Genomic DNA, 18879 nt, shown 5'->3' on the forward strand with positions numbered 1-18879 from the left:
AAGTGTAATATGTTTTGACTAACACTGTTTAATCCTTGCAGGACACCAGCTACTTATTCAAAATGATGATTCTGGGACCCATGCCCACTTTACTGCCCTATTTCTGCCCAAATCCTTGTTGGTCAAAAGAAATGGCAAGTGGGTCATAAGTAAGTGACCCCCCTGTGCGGGTTTCCAGTGTAATATTTTTTGACCAACACTGTTTAACCCTTGCAGGACACCAGCTACTTATTCAAAATAATGATTCTGGGACCCATGCCCACTTTACTGCCCTATTTCTGCCCAAATCCTTGTTGGTCAAAAGAAATGGCAAGTGGGTCATATGTAGGCAACCCCCCTGTGTGGGTTTCAAGTGTAATATGTTTTGACCAACACTGTTTAACCCTTGCAGGACACCAGCTACTTATTCAAAATAATGACATCTGTGACCCATGCACACTTTACTGCCCTATTTCTGCCCAAATCCTTGTTGGTCAAAAGAAATGGCAAGTGGGTCATATGTATCTGACCCCCCTGTGTGGATTCCAAGTGTAACATTTTTTGACCAACGCTGTTTAACCCTTGCAGGACACCAGCTACTTATTCAAAATGATGACATCTGGGACCCATGCCCATTTTTGTGCCCATTTTCTGCCCAAATCATTGTTGGTCAAAAGAAATTGCAAGTGGGTCATATGTAGGCAACCCCCCTGTTTGGGTTTCAAGTGTAATATGTTTTGACCAACACTGTTTAACCCTTGCAGGACACCAGCTACTTATTCAAAATGATGATTCTGGGACCTATGCCCACTTTACTGCCCTATTTCTGCCCAAATGCTTGTTGGTCAAAAGAAATGGCAAGTGGGTCATATGTATCTGACCCCCCTGTGTGGATTCCAAGTGTAACATTTTTTGACCAACGCTGTTTAACCCTTGCAGGACACCAGCTACTTATTCAAAATGATGACATCTGGGACCCATGCCCACTTTACTGCCCTATTACTGCCCAAATCCTTGTTGGTAAAAAGAAATGGCAATTGGGTCATATGTATCTGACCCCCCTGTGTGGATTCCAAGTGTAACATTTTTTGACCAACGCTGTTTAACCCTTGCAGGACACCAGCTACTTATTCAAAATTATGATTCTGGGACCCATGCCCACTTTAGTGCCCTATTTCTGCCCAAATCCTTGTTGGTCAAAAGAAATTGCAAGTGGGTCATATGTAGGCAACCCCCCTGTTTGGGTTTCAAGTGTAATATGTTTTGACCAACACTGTTTAACCCTTGCAGGACACCAGCTACTTATTCAAAATGATGATTCTGGGACCCATGCCCACTTTACTACCCTATTTCTGCCCAAATCCTTGTTGGTCAAAAGAAATGGCAAGTGGGTCATATGTAATTGACCCCCCTGTGCGGGTTTCCAGTGTAATATTTTTTGACCAACGCTGTTTAACCCTTGCAGGACACCAGCTACTTATTCAAAATGATGATTCTGGGACCCATGCCCACTTTACTGCCCTATTTCTGCCCAAATCCTTGTTGGTCAAAAGAAATGGCAAGTGGGTCATATGTATCTGACCCCCCTGTGTGGATTCCAAGTGTAACATTTTTTGACCAACGCTGTTTAACCCTTGCAGGACACCAGCTACTTATTCAAAATGATGACATCTGGGACCCATGCCCACTTTACTGCCCTATTACTGCCCAAATCCTTGTTGGTCAAAAGAAATGGCAAGTGGGTCATATGTAAGTGACCCCCCTGTGCGGGTTTCCAGTGTAATATATTTTGACCAACGCTGTTTAACCCTTGCAGGACACCAGCTACTTATTCAAAATGATATCTGGGACCCATGCCCATTTTTGTGCCCATTTTCTGCCCAAATCATTGTTGGTCAAAAGAAATTGCAAGTGGGTCATATGTAGGCAACCCCTCTGTGTTGATTTCTGCAGTGAAATTTGTGGTCCATGATTCATTAACCCTTGTAAAAGTGATTGTTCTGAATAAGAAGCTGAAGCTCGAATAAGAAGCTGGAGCTCGAATAAGAAGCTGGAGCTCGAATAAGAAGCTGGCCGAATAAGAAGCCAACTTCAGCCTCGTAACGACGCCGTTGAATATGAGGGTTTGCCGCAAGTAAAAGCACCATGTCAGGGTGGCATTAGCTGTATCATGTGTCCACTGTAATATGCTAGGGACATACAGGGCTATAATATTTCCCTGTATTGCAGCTATTTAAACACAGGCAGCTAACAGTTACTTCATGAAAACTGAATAACAGTCAGCAAGCATAGTTCATGAGAGCCCAAGGAAGCGACATTGTGAATCCATGTGCTGCCACAACATACCAAACTATACGTCCCTACAGGTAGGGAAGTGTTCATATACTCAGAAGTGGACACTTTTACGTTTGTGCCAGCTGCTATTTGCACTCATTTTGTAAGAGCAATTATATACGGACAGGCTCATTCCCTTCTCTTAGTTCACCATCATTTGTATTTATAAAATAACAATATTTTTCATCCACCATACTATGAATGTCGCATGGCCCGAAAAGCAATTCCTTTCATAGGCTACAATATACAAACGTGGGAAGAACTGCGACAGCAGCTAATTTCCTGGCGGTGGACGTCTACAGCTACAAGACGGGCACTTTATGATGACGTCACATCTGCGACTGTACGGAAGCCCGTCTTCTTTGCCTTGTACGGAGAAGAATACATAGAGCAGGAGTAGACCCATGCCGCCGAAAGGAAAAGGTGGCAAAGGAGCAAAAGGCAAGCAGCTGAGTGTCCCGTACATGTCTGTGTAATTGCGTGTAGTATAATTTATGTACAGTATGGGTGAACATATATAAGTGATCAATAAAAACCGTCGGATTAGGGCGTTCAATAGATGTATGCAGCATTCAGCCGGACTATCGCATACCTCCCAACATGACCCTCTCCAGGACAATGCTCTGCTCCTGGACTTCCTTCTTACTGTATGATTACCATCACCTATGTTGAGGAGGTAAATTGCTTAGAAAGGTGCTTCAACACAGGTGATGGCAATTATAATTTAGGAGGAAAGTGCAGAAGCAGAGCAATGTGTCCCTCTTGGAGAGGGTCATGTTGTATGCTTATGCATATATGCTGCAAGTTCCTGCAACCAATCAGCAAAGATCTTTCATCAGGTATAAACATGAAATATTTGACTTGCCTTATTGGTCAACATCATAGCTAAATCTAGACTGCTCAATAGAGATGGACAGCGGAATCCCACCATCAGACGATCTAGCTTGGCACTTGGTGACCATTGCAGCTACAGAATTCAATTTGCAAAAAAGTCCTGTTTGTACACACTTCTGCTGTATGACCGCGCATGGGCAAAACCTTTACAGAGTACTGTAAAGTGCTTAAAAGAGGGTTCTATTTTGTTGCCTTGAAACAGCCAAACGGACATCCTATATACACATACAGGGTGGCGGATCTCGGGATTGGTTTTTGTATCAGGGAAATCAATCCCGGGAATCATGGAATTGAGCATTTTTCAATCTCGGGACTGAAAAAATGCCCCAAGATTGGCTTCCCTACATATATATACATTTATGCTTACCTATAATTGTGCCCTGTTTAATGTGCAGTCAGCAAATGCAAGTACTACATAAGCAATCGGGCAGGTGGAAGGGTTGGTAATCTAGGCTGGAGGAGTCTCTTTGCCTTCAAATTTACATACATATATACATATCCATCTTAGACAACATATACGTATGACAAAATGCAGCTCAATCTGACAATACACAGCCGTGGACCCTGTGACGTCACTGAACTAGTGTTCCTTCTAGCACCCGCCATCTTTGAAAACCATGCAGTTCCTGTTCCCTGCCTGGGGTGTCGCTGTCTGCTGTGGTGTTTCTAGCACAGGTCTTGTTTTGCATATCAGTGCTGATATTCAGACCACACTGTGCTAGAAGCACTACAGCAGACAGTGACACCCCAGGCAGGGAAGATGAACTGCATGGGTTTTCAAAGTTGGCGAGTGCTAGAATGAACACTACTGAACGATATCGGTAACTAGTGGAGGATTTTACCTATGTATAAATTTTACCAGGTAAAATCTGCATCCCAGCTCCGTGTCAGTGAGGCCAGATGTAGTCTGTGAGACTGCACTGGCTACACACTGTGACTGGCAGTAACTTCCCATTGGAAATTGTACCTGACAGTTGCTCGCAAAGGCAGTCCCTTTGGGAGGTTTTTTTTCTCCCTCTGGGACTGCCAGTCCAGGCTGCAATAAGCAAAAAGCTGGCTTCATGTAGGAAGCCACTCCCTGTCTTAACCTCAAAAAGGGGCTTGTTTATCATTAACATGTTCATACATTTTAAATTGGTGAAATTCAATTGACTTTCAAGCATCTCTAGCAAGGCACGAGGCATTTTTTTTTTAATTCAGTGCTTTTTATTGAAATGTTTTGAGATGTAATAAACAAAACTCCTGATATGAACAAGGAGTGTAACAGACATGACCACCAGGTCCATCACATATATTAAGACAACAGATGTAGGGTGAGAAATAATCAGAATATTATTGACAGTAAAATATTATACGGAGATAAAAATATATTGAATGTTAACGTTCCAAGCAAAAGTGGTACATTACAGGATATTTAATCTTCCAGTGCCCAAAGGCGCCATCTGGGCCCTAGAGAAGAGCAGATATATAACGCACATATAATCAAGGTAGTATGTCACATTAAAATACGACAAGGCTGTAGCAAGTAGAGAAATATAGTCTGTCAGTATAATACCCACTAAGAACAGAAAATGGAAAAACATTATGCTGGGAGGAAAGATCGTTGCACATACAGGTGTCCAGCCAAACAGGAAATATAAGAGTTAAAACTAACTGAGCCCCCCCAAAATGCCCAAAACAAACCACCCCTATAACCCCCCACCCTGTACAACCCACCCCCAACTAATGCGTACTTGGATCCCAAACCACAGCCCCTATGTGTAAATGGACCAAAGTACAAAACTCCTCCACCATCATTTTCAATAGCATTCGTCGAACCGAATATATGATATAAAGTCACAGAATATACATTGAAAATACCTATGACTGGAGCAAAAACAGGATGTATGTATATGTAAAAAACAGTATTACTGAAGAAATGGAAATGGTATTACTAAAGGAAAATAGGTAGGAACAGTGGAAGAGATATCTCAGGAGACAATATAGCTTAGAATAGATCATCCGTCCGGCCAGTCCTCAAGACCGTGTGTTATAGGTGAAATGACAATAGGGTGTTTATTCCCAGCGTCTCGTGGATAAACCAGGCAGAGTACAGGAGCGTGAAACAAGAAGTCCTGCCAAACTTTCCTCCACATATAGCTATAAGGAGAACAGTCCCGCCGTCATACACCATAGGCCTCTTCCCAAGCAGAGCCATGTAGGTAGCTGTTCCTTCTTTGTACACCCCGGGATACACACAAAGGTGGCTGTAATACTTGGACAATGATTCCAGTAGTAACTCTTCCAGCCAAGGATAGAAGAAGTAGGTATGTTAGGGTTTTTTAAACTTCAACACCGCCGCTGGGGTCGTAGGACGGATTTGCAAGGAGTCCCCATAATCAGGAGCTGGTACAGTACCGGATATAGTAGGGGATGATGTCGCCTGGCAGGATAGGTCCACAGAGAGCTCAGATGTAGATGTTTCATGAAGCGCAAATGTAGGATTTGAAGAAATAGTATCTATGCTTCCAATTAAGGCAATGATCCTCTGTGTGGAGGTATTAATGGCCTCAATTATTTGGTATAGTGAGCCAGACATGACCGCAGTATGAAGTGGTGGCTAGCACACCACTCACCGCCAAAACAGTGTAGGTATCAATTAGGTACAGCAGATAGTGGGGATCGTCAGGCAAATTAAGAGATCCAGCCCCCAGTATGATAAAGTCAGCCTCGTAAAGGGGATGTCAAAGCTTAATATTGCAGCACCACTTAATGTATTACAGGGGGAAGCAAAGTAGATGCAGGTGACAGGATGCAGGCTGTGTAGCCACAGTCACCCCGTCTAAGACTGATGACAGGGTACTAGTGCGCTGTACTACTCAGAATCGCGTCTCACACCGGCAGTGCAGCCGGAGCAGGTGCCGCTCCCCTCCGTGAGGTCCCCCCGGCCACCCCTCTATCCCTGCAGGAGGGAGATGGCAGTGGCAGCGGCTCCTCTAATGGTTATCGCCGCTGTTGCTGGCAGCCGGCCAAGGCTGAAGACGGAGCTGCCTGACGCGGGGATCATACCAAGATGGTGCCCGCACAGGATCCGTCTGTCCGGCACAGGCCAGGGAGCCGATCCCGGTCACCTGGCGCCCGCACATGGCTGCCAGGGAGCTCAAGAGGTGCAGGGGACCTTTAGGGGTGACGGTGAGAGGGTGAGGGGTCCCCCAGGATCATGTAGGCATGATATTTAGCAGGGTTTTAGCAGAGCTCACTCACCCTCCGTCTATTTCCTTGCCCGGCCAAGCCCCCAGGCACAAGGCATTTTTGACAGTCTGAATAATTTTATTTCATGGGAGCAGGTGATAGTCAAAACTTGTTGCACTAATCATATGGGCTGCTACTATCGAATGTTGGCCCATGATGTATCTCTTGTTTAACTTGAAATTGGTAATAGCAATGGCTATTATGTATTATGCACGTTATGTCACTTATTTTTAAACCTAAATCCTCATTGGGCAGAATATTTATGTGTGTAGTTTTGTTGTAAGGAATCTCCCGTATATATAGATTTCCCTTGTAAAATTCATTTGAAAAAGTAAATCTATTTGAATAATTCCTAGTAGTGTAACTTCCCCTTACATGGTGAAAAAGAAAAAAAGTGTCTGTAGTATTTGTAATAATGCTGGCCCAATAGGGAAATTATTATTAAGGATTATGGGCCTTATTCAGGTTCACCCCCCCCCCCCCCATGTTCATGCAGGGGAGTGATACATGCAGCCTTTTGAGTCAACCAGTATAAGGGCCTATATGTACAGATTAGTCTTGTTTCTTTAAATGTTATAAGTATCACCACACATTAGGCCTTTTTAGGAGATTGAGCATGAAGAAGGTTTTATTAATTAAATTATTAACTAATGTCCCATGCGTTGTTCTATTTCATTTTCCTTCTTTTGCTTAGGTGGAGCTGCTGGAAATGACGTCCCCGAAAAAAAGGCTCAAACACCAAAAGGTGGCACTTCTGTCAAGGTAAAGCTGTTCTGAGTTTATGTCATAGAACATACTGCTTGTCACTCAGTAATGTTATAATCCCATAACGAGTCTGATTTCAATGGGACAGTACCACCATCTCACTTGCGGGTCTGGTGAAGGTTGATGGTGCAATATGTTATAGTGTCTCCACATAAGTATGGTTTGTATGGTCGACCTAAAGATGGTCAACATAATGCAAGGTTGACAAGGGTCCAGGTCGACAGGTCTTTAGGTCAACACAAGCATTAGGTCGACATGGTCTAGGTCGACATGGGGTTTTTCACTGGTTTTTTTTACCAGAATGTCGACACAGTAGACATGGACACAGTTTTAAGTGCACGACGTCCCCTCGCATGGCTCGCTGCGCTCAGCACTCTATTTTATTTTCCCAACGCACCCTAGTGGATGGCAGGGTATGAAATACCACCTGTCGGCTCTAAAAAACAGTGAAAAACCCCATGTCGACCATTTGACTGTCAACCTAGACCATGTCGACCTACTGCTTGTGTCCATTTAACGAACTGTCGACCTTGCAGTATGTTGACCTAGTGGTGTCGACCATCTTTAGGTCGACCAAACGACCGTATCCCCTTCACATATCGGAGTGGTGATGAATGGATTAGGAGTGCATGCATGTGTCTTTCACACTGAGCTGGGTGAGGATGGAGGGTGCCCTGCAGCTCCAGGACCACTGGGCAAGCCCCCTACATGATGAGAAACAAGGGCGTGAAAATGTCCTAAGCATGAAAGGGCATGTGCACAGAGTCCTGGGAAGAGATTTTAAAAGTTTGGAGGTATGTCATTCGAGAGAGTAAAGGCCCCCATACACTATGCGATTTTGGTCCGATTTCATCCGATTTCGGCACTTGTCAAATGACCGGCCGCTCTCTGATTGGCTGAGAGCTCTCCGGCCAATCAGAGAGCGGCCGGTCATTTGACAAGTATTTTCAAAATATAATAGCCGCCACTGCGCTGCCCGTCCCCGCTGCTGCTATGTAAGTAAGTACACTGCCCGGCCAGGTCAGCAGCGCTCACCGCACCCGCCCCCACCACCGCTGGCCGCCCCCACCACCGCAGCCGCCGCTGCCCGCCGCCGCTGCCCGCCGCCGCTGCCCGCCCCCACTACTGCCGCTGCCCGCCCCCACTACTCCTTACCGCCCTGCAGCTCCCCGGGTTTTTTTTAACATGGGATAAATCGCATGCGATTTATCCCATGTAAAAAATGGCACATCAAGTGCCAAATTGTATGTGAGCCTCCCGGGGAGCTGCCGGGCGGCTCGCAGGTAAATTGGGTCCAACTTGTCCCTAGGACAAGTCGGCCTAATGTATGGGGGCCTTAAAGGTGTGTACACACTTGTACAATTAATGCTGTGTACACACTTGTACAATCTGCATGAGATCCAGATGAGATTTAAGCTGGCCATACATCAGAAAGATATTGTACCCAATCATACAATCTCAATTGATTGTAAGATGGATTGTATGCAGATTGTGTGCACATCTTGTGTACACAATCATACAATCCATCATAAGATGGATTGTATGGTGGATTGTATGCAGATTGTGTGCACATCTTGTGTACAAAATCATGCAGCAGATGGATTGTATGACTGATTGTATGATGGATTGTGTGTAGATTGTGTGTCCAAAAACCACCAAGGACTGCTGGGGATTTCAAGGGAAATTGTACACAATCATGAGTGCAATCGATCTTAAGATTGATCTTTCTGATGTATGGCAAGCTTTAGACTATGTATACAATTTAGACTATCTGCATACATATAGTGCAGATCTGCACTATATAGTCTATACAGCCAAGACTTTCTGGCTGCGATACGGGAGCGCGCATCGGGATCGCAAGGGTTAAAACCCATACAATCTGCATGAGATCCAGATGAGATTTTGACTATATAGTCAAAATATCATGCACATTGTACAAGTGTGTACACACCACCAATCCTTTCTGCCTTAATTGTGTCATTAGAACATGGTAAACAAATGTGAGAGAGCAGGGAATAATGAAAATTAAAATACATTTCGAATTAGTTTCTAAAAATGTCCAAGCATACAAAATAGATGATGGCAAAATGTAATAGTCTACAAGGTGCAGGCTCTTCGGGATTTCCTGCAAGTCCACCTGTATTTCCAAAGTATTTCGTTTTTGTGGCAAAACCACCTGATTTTGACTTCGTTTGATAAATACAGACAGACTTGCAGGAAATTTTGAGCAGCCTGCATTCTAGTCTATTCGGACGGGACCGAATTCAACCCCGTTCTAATGGTTGATGGACTGCGCATGCACACAGTCTTTTGTGCGCAAGTGCAAGTCCACTGTCAATGTTACAATTTTGCTGGGCTGTTTGCATGGGACAGTGCGGGAGGGGCGTGAAGCGACAGTCACGGGTGTCCCCCATGGGAATTCCCAGTGTTTCATGGGTGTTCCCATGAAAATGCTGGGTGTTCCCATGGGGCTGCGGGCAGGAGGAGGTGTGCCGGTGGCAGGCAGCTGACGTCAGCTGCCCACCCTGTCTTCGACGGAATGGCTGCAAATATAAATCAGTCTCCACTGACATATTTGCGTGGCCTGAAGAAATCATTTGATGGTTGGCGACTATGGAATAATTTCTCTGCCAGCGGGACATGCAAGGGGATGTGTTTTCATGACAAGGGGATACGACTGAGGGGAGGGTGGTTATTCAGTGGGGAGTGCCCTCTGGGACTTTTGCCTGCTATGTCAATATAAAGCAGAGATAAACAGGCATCTTCCTGAGTTTTCACCAGTGACCTTAAGCACTTTCCTTCTTTATACCTCATTGGTCCTTTCTCCACTTTACACTCCATTATCATCTGGGGGAGTTACTTCTGTGAAACTAGAATAAAGTGCAGCATTTACCGTAAGTAGAACAATTGTATTCATTTACTTTGCTTGTCAGGTGAGACACATCCTTTGTGAAAAACATGGGAAGGTTATGGAAGCCATGGAAAAAATAAAATCTGGAATGCGATTTAGTGAAGTGGCCACACAGTACAGCGAGGACAAGGCTAGGCAAGGGGTAAGTTGATTACACTGTCTCCTGAACTGTTTACATAGATTTGGTAGGAATATGAAGTTTCTTTTATATATGAGAAATTTAGCAGTACGTAAGAATAGCATGGATTCACACAAGCAGATGTTTTATTGTAGCGCATTGGCAAATGATAACTTGTTTAGTCTCCAGAACAATAGAACTAAAGAATCAGAGGTAAGAACCATGTTAGACAACGTGATCCGTCCTCTTATAATTGATTCTGCCACTTACAGCTACCACTCTGAGGCTGAGCTCTCAACTCACCAAGGCCATTTGCAGTAGGGGTTTGCATATGCGCAGAAATACCATAAATTTTTTTCCTATATTTTTTTCTCTAAAATATTTATTTCTCTTTCGTCCAGTCCGGTGACACAGCTCCACAATGGGATGTAGTAGGGTCCGCCAGGAGCCAGGCACCTATGCTTCAATTCTTTGGGAGCAGGCTCCTTCCTCTGCATCCCATCATGCTTCGTTTAGGTGCCCACAGGAGTGGGTGCAATGCTGAGTGGCTGCGCTGCAGCCACACTTTTTTTCTTTGGATTTTTATTAGTTAGACTAGGTTTTTATTGTTTTTTTTTAACATTAGACTTAGTGGCAGGTTTTGCCAGCGTGTGACTTCTGGCTGAAGTCAATACACGCTGAGAGCGCAGCAGGACACTGACAGAAGCGCGTCCTGTCAGTGTTCTGTGTGCAGAGGAGGGCATTCGCCGGAGGAATGCACACTCGGCACAGCGCTTACCTCCGCTCAAACGGAGGTTTGTCCTGGGCTCTGGGCGCCTTGCCTAGAAGGGGATCTTGCGGACGGGTCTCTCAGCGATGGCGGCCGCCATCTTTAAGAGTTTGGAAACTGAAATCCCCCAGGGAAGTTGAGGTTTCTTACAGGACGCCCAGCGTTTCTGGGCAACTCCAAGTGGTCCCTAGAGGGGGAGTTACGGGAGGGGAGAGGCATAGTGGGAGCACCTGTGTGTGAGGTTTGGCGCCAAAAGACATCAGCTACCCTCACTGGAAGGGAGACTTGGTCTCTTCCATGATTTACTGGCGCCATTTCTGTGCTTGCTGCGGAGCTGAAAGACAGAGATCCTGCTCAGAAGTCTCTCCTGACAAACGCTTCCCCCACTGATCGCTGGCAACAGAACACACAGATAAGTACACTGGTGCATTACTCTGTGACTTTGCCTGAACGTTTAGCAGTGTTTTATTCTGATATTAACATGGCGGACGAGTGCAGTTCTGTTGCTGGGAGGGAGCGAATGAGATGTTTTACCATTGCAAGAGATGTAATGTAAATTTATCATGTGAACAGTTGGACCAGGGGGAATTGTGCCCTTCCTGTGAAGCTGTGCCCTGTGGGTCACGGACCCAGAGTCCTGAAGGAGCTGAGCTAGCGTGGGCTGTGGCTTTGGGACGGTCTGTTAAGGCTTTAACAGAGGCTTTAAATAGGCAAAAGGGATCTTTGGTGGGATCTCCGGGACCTATTCCCTCATCTCAGGGATCTATTACCCCTGCACAGGGAGACCCTGTCTTGCTGCAGGCTATACAGGACACTGCACAGGGTGTGCATAAGATGTCTTCTCTTTTGGAGCAAGTTACAAAGGTATCTGATGAGGTGATGTTGAGATAGGGGTCTTCTATGGTACCTCCATTAGCTGCTGACACAGATGATGGTGGAGTAGATGAGGATGATTTGTGTTGGTCACAGGGAGAGGAATCAGATTCTTCAGCTCTGGTATTGAAGATTTGATTCTGGCTGTAAAACAGGCTCTGGATTTGCCTGCTGAGGAAAAGGCTGCTGCGCAGTGTGTGTTTAAAAGGAGCCGTAAGGATCCAGTGTCCTTTCCCTCGGATAAAGGCATGGTTGCTTTATTAGGGGAGGATGGCAAGTCTCCAGAAAAAAGACTGTTAATGTCAAAAAAATATGCAAACATGTACCCCATGCCTGAGGATCATATCAAGGTATGGGAGAAGGTTCCTCTGGTGGATTCTTCTGTGGCCAGATTATCCAAGGCTACTGCGCTGCCAGTGCAGGGTGGCGCGGCCTTTAAAGATCAAGTTGATAAGAAGGTTGAAGGCTGTCTGAAGGCAGTTTTTGAAGGTGTTGGTTTCACTATGCGCCCCATTATTGCTTCGGCCAGGGTGGCAAAAGCCATGATCAAGTGGGCAGAGACTTTGGGTAGTCATCTCCAGCATGATGTGGAAGCTTTTTCTGTGGCAGAAAAGTTGAGGTGTGCTGTGGAATATATATGTGAAGCTAGCGAGGAGGGTGCCAAAATGGCGTCCAAAGTATCCGTCACTTCTGTTACTGCCAGAAGAGCTCTCTGGTTAAAGGCCTGGGAGGCGGATAGTGAATCTAAAAAGTCACTGGAAACTATACCTTTTAAAGGTGAGCTTTTATTTGGGTCGGAATTGGATGAGATCATCAAACAGGCTACTGGGGGTAATAGTACTTTTCGTCCCACCACCTCTAAATCCTCTGGCTCTAAATTTGGAGCCTTTAAACCGTCCTTTCGTCCTTCCTTTCGAGGGGGAGCAACTGGCAGAGGTCAGTCAGGGCGTGGAAGATTCCAAGCCGGCAGAGGTAGAGCGACCAAGTCAAAGTTTGGCGCTTTTACAAAGAAACATGCCGCCAAGGGGGGAGACAAGCCCTCTGCATGACGGGGCGGGGACTCCCTGTTCTGGGATCAGAGTAGGGGGTCGCCTACTGCAATTTCAGGACAGTTGGAGGGTAGCCACGGAAGATCCGTGGGTACTCTCCATTGTTTCAGAAGGATATCAAATAAATCTCAGGGGTCCACCCCCTCACAGATTTCTTCCCACTCCTTTACCAAGGACCGCGTCTCTCAGATCTTCGCTTCTGGGAGCTGCTTTATCTCTCGAGAAGAAGGGGGTAGTTATACCGGTTCCTCGATGGGAGATAGGAAAAGGTTTTTATTCGATCCTTTTCTTAGTGCCCAAACCAGACGGGTCATTCAGGCCTATTCTAAATTTAAAGTCTTTGAATGTTCATCTTTGGGTGGATCACTTCCGCATGGAATCCCTGAGGTCGGTGCTGTTGAGCATAGAGCCAGGGGAGTTCTTGGCATCAGTGGACATTCAAGATGCTTATCTCCATGTCCCGATCCACAGAGATTTCCAGTCTTTACTCCGGTTTGCAATTGGGGGAAGACATTGGCAGTTCCAAGCACTCCCGTTTGGGCTTGCCACGGCCCCGAGAGTGTTCACCAAGGTGATGTCCACCATGGCTGCAGCTCTCAGACTGCAGGTGATAATTGTTATCCCTTACCTGGATGATCTGCTTTTGAAAGCAGAGTCGGCAGAGTTGTTACAGGTCCACCTGGAGGTGGCAACACAGTTTTTGAAAAGTCAGGGCGGGATCTTGAATCTACCCAAGTCCCATTTGACACCAACGCAGACTTTGAAATTTTTGGGGGTGATCATAGACACACACACCTTCACAGGGTCTTTCTCCCAGAATCCAAAGCTGTGGAGATTCGGCTGATGGTGTTGGAGATCCTACAAGCACCGGCTCCGTCGGTGTGGCAGGGAGTAAGGTTGCTAGGGAAGATGGTGGCAACTTTCGAAACTCTCCAGTTCGCCAGATTCCATTCCAGGATTTTCCAATGGAACATCCTGTCCTGTTGGTCCGGAAATGCCAAGACGATGAAACAGGAAGTTTTATCCCTGTCACTGGAGTCCAGGGAATCTCTCCTATGGTGGACGGATGTGGAAAGTTTGCAGCTGGGGAGATCTCTCAGGCCCTGGGATTTGTTGGTCTTAACGACCGACGCCAGTTTGAGGGGCTGGGGGGCAGTAGTTCTTCACCTGAGGCTTCAGGGCCTTTGGTCGAAGGAAGAGTCCAAACTGCCTATAAACATTCTGGAGCTGAGGGCAGTCTTGAATGCATTAATTCAGGCGGAAGATTTTCTGAGGAGATCCCTACTGAGAATACAATCGGACAATGCTACGACAGTGGCTTATTTGAACCATCAAGGCGGGACACGCAGCAAGATGGCGATGGCGGAAGTTTCCAAAATCTTCAGTTGGGCAGAAACCAACGTTCCAGCATTGTCGGCGATATTTATTCCAGGCGTCAGGAATGTGGAAGCAGACTTTCTCAGCAGGGAGTCGCTTCGGGAAGGAGAATGGACTCTCCATCAAGAGGTTTTTCAGGAGATTGTGAATCGATGGGGTCTGCCAGACATAGACCTGATGGCGACAAGAATGAACCGTCAGGTTCAGAGGTTGTGCTCATGGGTGAGGGATCCTGCAGCGTGGGCGGTAGACGCCATGACAGTTCGGTGGGACTACCAGATGGTGTACATTTTTCATCCATTTCCCATGTTGCCGAGAGTATTGAAGAACATAAAGAATCAGGGAGTACGGGCAATTCTAATTGCGCCAAACTGGCCCAGGAGGTCATGGTACTCCGATGTACTGAGGTTGTCGAAGGATTCCTGGTGGCTTCCTCATCGTCAGGACCTGTTAGGCCAGGGGCCGTTTCTTCACAAGGACCCAGGTCGTCTCAATTTGACAGCATGGCTTATGAAACCTCCTTATGGAAGAAAAAGGGGTTTTCTGATGAGGTTATACAGACCATGCTGAGGGCCCGTAAGCCGGTCTCTGTGGCACATTACCATCGGGTCTGGAAGATATACATTAGATGGTGTGAGAGGCAGAAGCTTCACACTTCCAGATTCAAATTGTCAAGACTTTTAAATTTTTTGCAGGATGGTTTTTCATCAGGCCTTAGTCTGCAATCCTTAAAGGTGCAGCTTTCGGCCTTATCTATATTCTTTCAAAAGAGAGTAGCTTTGCTACCTGAGGTTCAAACCTTTTTACAAGGGGTTGCTAGGCTTAAACCGCCTTATAGGCAGCCGGTGGCGCCTTGGGACTTATCTTTGGTCTTATCTATGTTACAGAATCCTCCTTTTGAGCCGCTAAGATCTGCGGAGCTAAAGTTTGTGACGTGGAAGCTCACTTTTTTGTTGGCAATTGCATCAGCCAGACGAGTGTCTGAGTTGGGTGCCTTGTCTTGCAAGTCACCTTTTTTGGTTTTTCACGATGACAGGGCTGTGATGCGAACAGTGCCAAAATTCCTACCTAAGGTAGTGTCATCTTTTCATTTAAACCAAGACATTGTACTCCCAGTGTTTTCTCCCCCAGACGGGGTTAAAAATAGGGACAAACTGAAGAGATTGGATGTGGTTCGTGCCTTGCGAATCTACATTGAGAGGGTAAAGGACATTCGAAAATCGGATTTACTCTTGGTGCTATATGATGTGCATAAGGTTGGGTGGCCTGCTTCTAAGCAGACCATCGCTCGCTGGTTGAGATCTACTATTGCCTTTGCCTACCGTAAAGCAGGTAGACCGGTTCCGTCTCGGATAAATGCACATACCACCAGGTCGGTTGCTTCTTCCTGGGCGGTGCACCATGGGGCTACGGCGGAGCAGTTGTGTAGGGCTGCCACCTGGTCCTCTGTTCATACCTTTACCAAATTTTACAGATTTCATGAGTTCGCGTCAGAGGACGCTTCATTCGGACGGGCAGTGATGAGAACTGTTGGTCTGAGCGTACCCTCCCAAAGGACCGGCTCGTGAACGTCCCATTGTGGAGCTGTGTCACCGGACTGGACGAAAGAGAAAAGGGGATTTTTGTAAGAACTTACCGTTCGAACCCCTTTCTCTGAGTCCAGTCCGGTGACACAGCGATCCCTCCCTTACGCTCAGTTAAGTGTACCGTTCATGTGTTGTCATGTTATGGTTCTGTTATGTTACATATAAAGTGTTCAGGCAATGTTCTGAGTTATGTATCATAGTGTGCTCTTGAAGTTGAACTGAAGCATGATGGGATGCAGAGGGAGGAGCCTGCTCCCAAAGAATTGAAGCATAAGTGCCTGGCTCCTGGCGGACCCTACTACATCCCATTGTGGAGCTGTGTCACCGGACTGGAGAAAGGGGTTCGAACGGTAAGTTCTTACAAAATCCCCCTTTTCTTCAAGGCCCAAATTCAGTTAGCAGTGGTAACACAGCCAAACGCAGTTTTTTTTCTTTTCAATTAAAATACTGCTTTGTGCAGGTGTGAAGTAGGGTCAAATACATATTTTTTTTTAAAAATGCCTCTGTGTTTTTTAACAATTTGTTTTCTAACACAACATTTGACCCATTTTACTTGCCCTAAATCCTTTCATTATGGCTACTAAGAGCTTTCCATACTGTTAGCCATGTTGTTTGACACTTTTTTATGGTACACGGCAATATTTCCACACTTAAAGCATCTAGCGCCATATTACAGGATATTCATTTTCTAACTGAATAGTGTAATTTTTTGGAGCACGCATGCAGATATTACCACACTGTAAAGGTCCCCATTCACTGGGCTGATTCCAACGAATCGGACTGTCAAAACGGCCCAAATTAGGTCAGTTTGATGCCCCCTCAGGTCCGATTTGTGGTCCCATGCGTATCAGACCTGTGTGGGGTGGTCGGACCTGCTGCAGGGACACATGCAATCCGTCACAACAAATTGTTGGTTCCGTACGGCTCGCGGGGTATCGGGTGTTCGTACACTGCTGGGAGACATCGCAGCAGTCTATGGGCACCTCAAATGTGTAATGTTATCCAGCGGTAAAGTTTCCAGCAACAAATTAAATTGGTGCTAGGTGTGTTTACAAAAGTCATACATTTAATTGAATTCACATGCTTATGTTTCTCCAGGGAGATTTGGGCTGGATGACAAGAGGCTCTATGGTTGGACCTTTCCAAGAAGCTGCTTTTGCTCTCCCTGTAAGCACTATGGACAAACCAGTTTACACTGATCCCCCTGTTAAAACAAAATTTGGATATCACATAATCATGGTAGAAGGAAGGAAATAAAAATAAATAAAAGAACTTCCATTTCATTTCTAATTTCTAAATAAATTGCAAATGGATTTGATTTACTATTGTTCCAGATGACATCTGACCTCCAGTGTCCCCTTTCAGCATAGTGTGCTCTATTAGTACTGCTTTTATTACACAAGATAAGTATTTTAAGCAGTTTGTGTGTGTGTGGTGTCTTTAATGGGAATAAACAGCTATACAGATCATAAACAAATCCTAAATATTTGTTAATATATATATCTATATACAAAGTATAATCAATTAATAAACAAAAACATTTCCAAAGGGGATTGGTGGTGGCACTATGAAAGGAGCTTCCTTTACCAGCAGCTGCTTAAATCCAGGGTAGTTTGTCCTGGAAAGTGGGGGAACAAAAATAAAAATTGGGCAACACTCAAAGACAAAAAAAATAGTTTTTATACAATTGGACTGATTTTACAATTAGTTTAATAAGCACACAAACAAATTTGCCGATATCCATGAAATTCAAAAAGACATGTTAAAAGTTAGTAATAAAGCAGCTGCTATAGAGATTAGTCAGATTCCAAAAGTGAGTAAGGACAAAAACAAGGAAGCAGCGCCCACAACAAAAGTTACAGCAACAAGTGAATTGATAGATGATAAAACACTATTTTAATAGTATAATTATAAAAATGCATAAACTTGAAATGTGGTAATGACAAGTCTGGGGACCGTTGTGATGGATATAAAAGTATATAACCAGCACCGCAATGAGAAGTCCGTTTCCCACAGGTGGAGGATCCTCTGGGTGCTGTTGGAGGTTTGTAATCAAAGTGTTTGGTTGGTAGGTATTGTTCCAAAAGTCCTCCCTAAGGTACGGCTGGCAACCAGTATAGTGTGTTTCAGAATTTCCAGGTTTTTTTTCTAAACCTCCGTACTTATATATGTTTTGTTTTTTATATATACTTGATCCACGGTGTCCATATTCAGAGGCATTCTCGGTTCTAATGATACATGACGTCACCTACGCATCCACAAAATGCATCATTGGGCCAGGAATGCTCAGGAGATGGACACTGCGGATGCCACGGGACACCTCTGAAACCATGTGAGTAGAAATGATTCCAAAATCTGGAATAATCCCTTATCCAAAATGCTCCTGATCCCAAGTATTTTGGATAAGGGATACTCAACTTGTATAATGTTTTTCTGCGCTCCTTGGTGGCTGGTCCCAGGGGAGAGGCCAGCCACTGTGAAGCAAAGTACTAGTGGGTAAAAGGGGAGGCTATGCTTAACAGCAGCAGCTTTGATTCCCAGATATCAGCCCCCTCCCCTGCAGCAACATGTACCTGCCTGAGTGAGCAGAAAGCTCAGAATGAGGGGTGTTATTCAGTAAGGATCTCAAATTAAATCTAAATTGCAGTGTTAAAATAAAGCAGACATTATTTACCCTGCACAGAAACAACATAACACTTGCAGTGCACATGGTTTTGCCCAATAGAGCAAGATTTTACTTTAGAGAGCCTTATTGAATAAACCCCGATACCAGCAAGGAGCTGAGCTCCGATTGCAGCAATGTGTCAGCCAAGGCAGGGGGTTGTGACAATCCACTGAGGGCAGGGCCATCTTTTACACTGGGCTTGTTGGGCTACTACCCGGGGGCCACACAATTATAGTGGCCCTGGAGCAGCCTATGTCAAGGCAAATCAAAAGTAAAATTTTGCTTACAGGGATACCATTAGCCATGCCTGTCCACCACCTCCAGTGGA

General features: G+C 45.4%; 1 protein-coding gene across 1 annotated transcript; it reads left to right on the forward strand.

The window, feature by feature from the left end:
* Positions 1–2576: 2576 nt before the first annotated feature.
* PIN4 (peptidylprolyl cis/trans isomerase, NIMA-interacting 4) lies at positions 2577–17169 on the forward strand. Its single transcript, XM_083159102.1, has 4 exons — positions 2577–2754; positions 7133–7200; positions 10137–10256; positions 16985–17169. Exons 1-4 carry the CDS (start codon positions 2718–2720, stop codon positions 17141–17143), a joined length of 384 nt encoding a protein of 127 aa, XP_083015228.1. The 5' UTR covers positions 2577–2717; the 3' UTR covers positions 17144–17169.
* The last annotated feature ends 1710 nt before the right edge of the window (positions 17170–18879 follow it).

Source organism: Crinia signifera, chromosome 9 (assembly GCF_055691185.1).
Source record: "Crinia signifera chromosome 9, ASM5569118v1, whole genome shotgun sequence".
Classification (NCBI taxonomy): domain Eukaryota; kingdom Metazoa; phylum Chordata; class Amphibia; order Anura; family Myobatrachidae; genus Crinia; species Crinia signifera.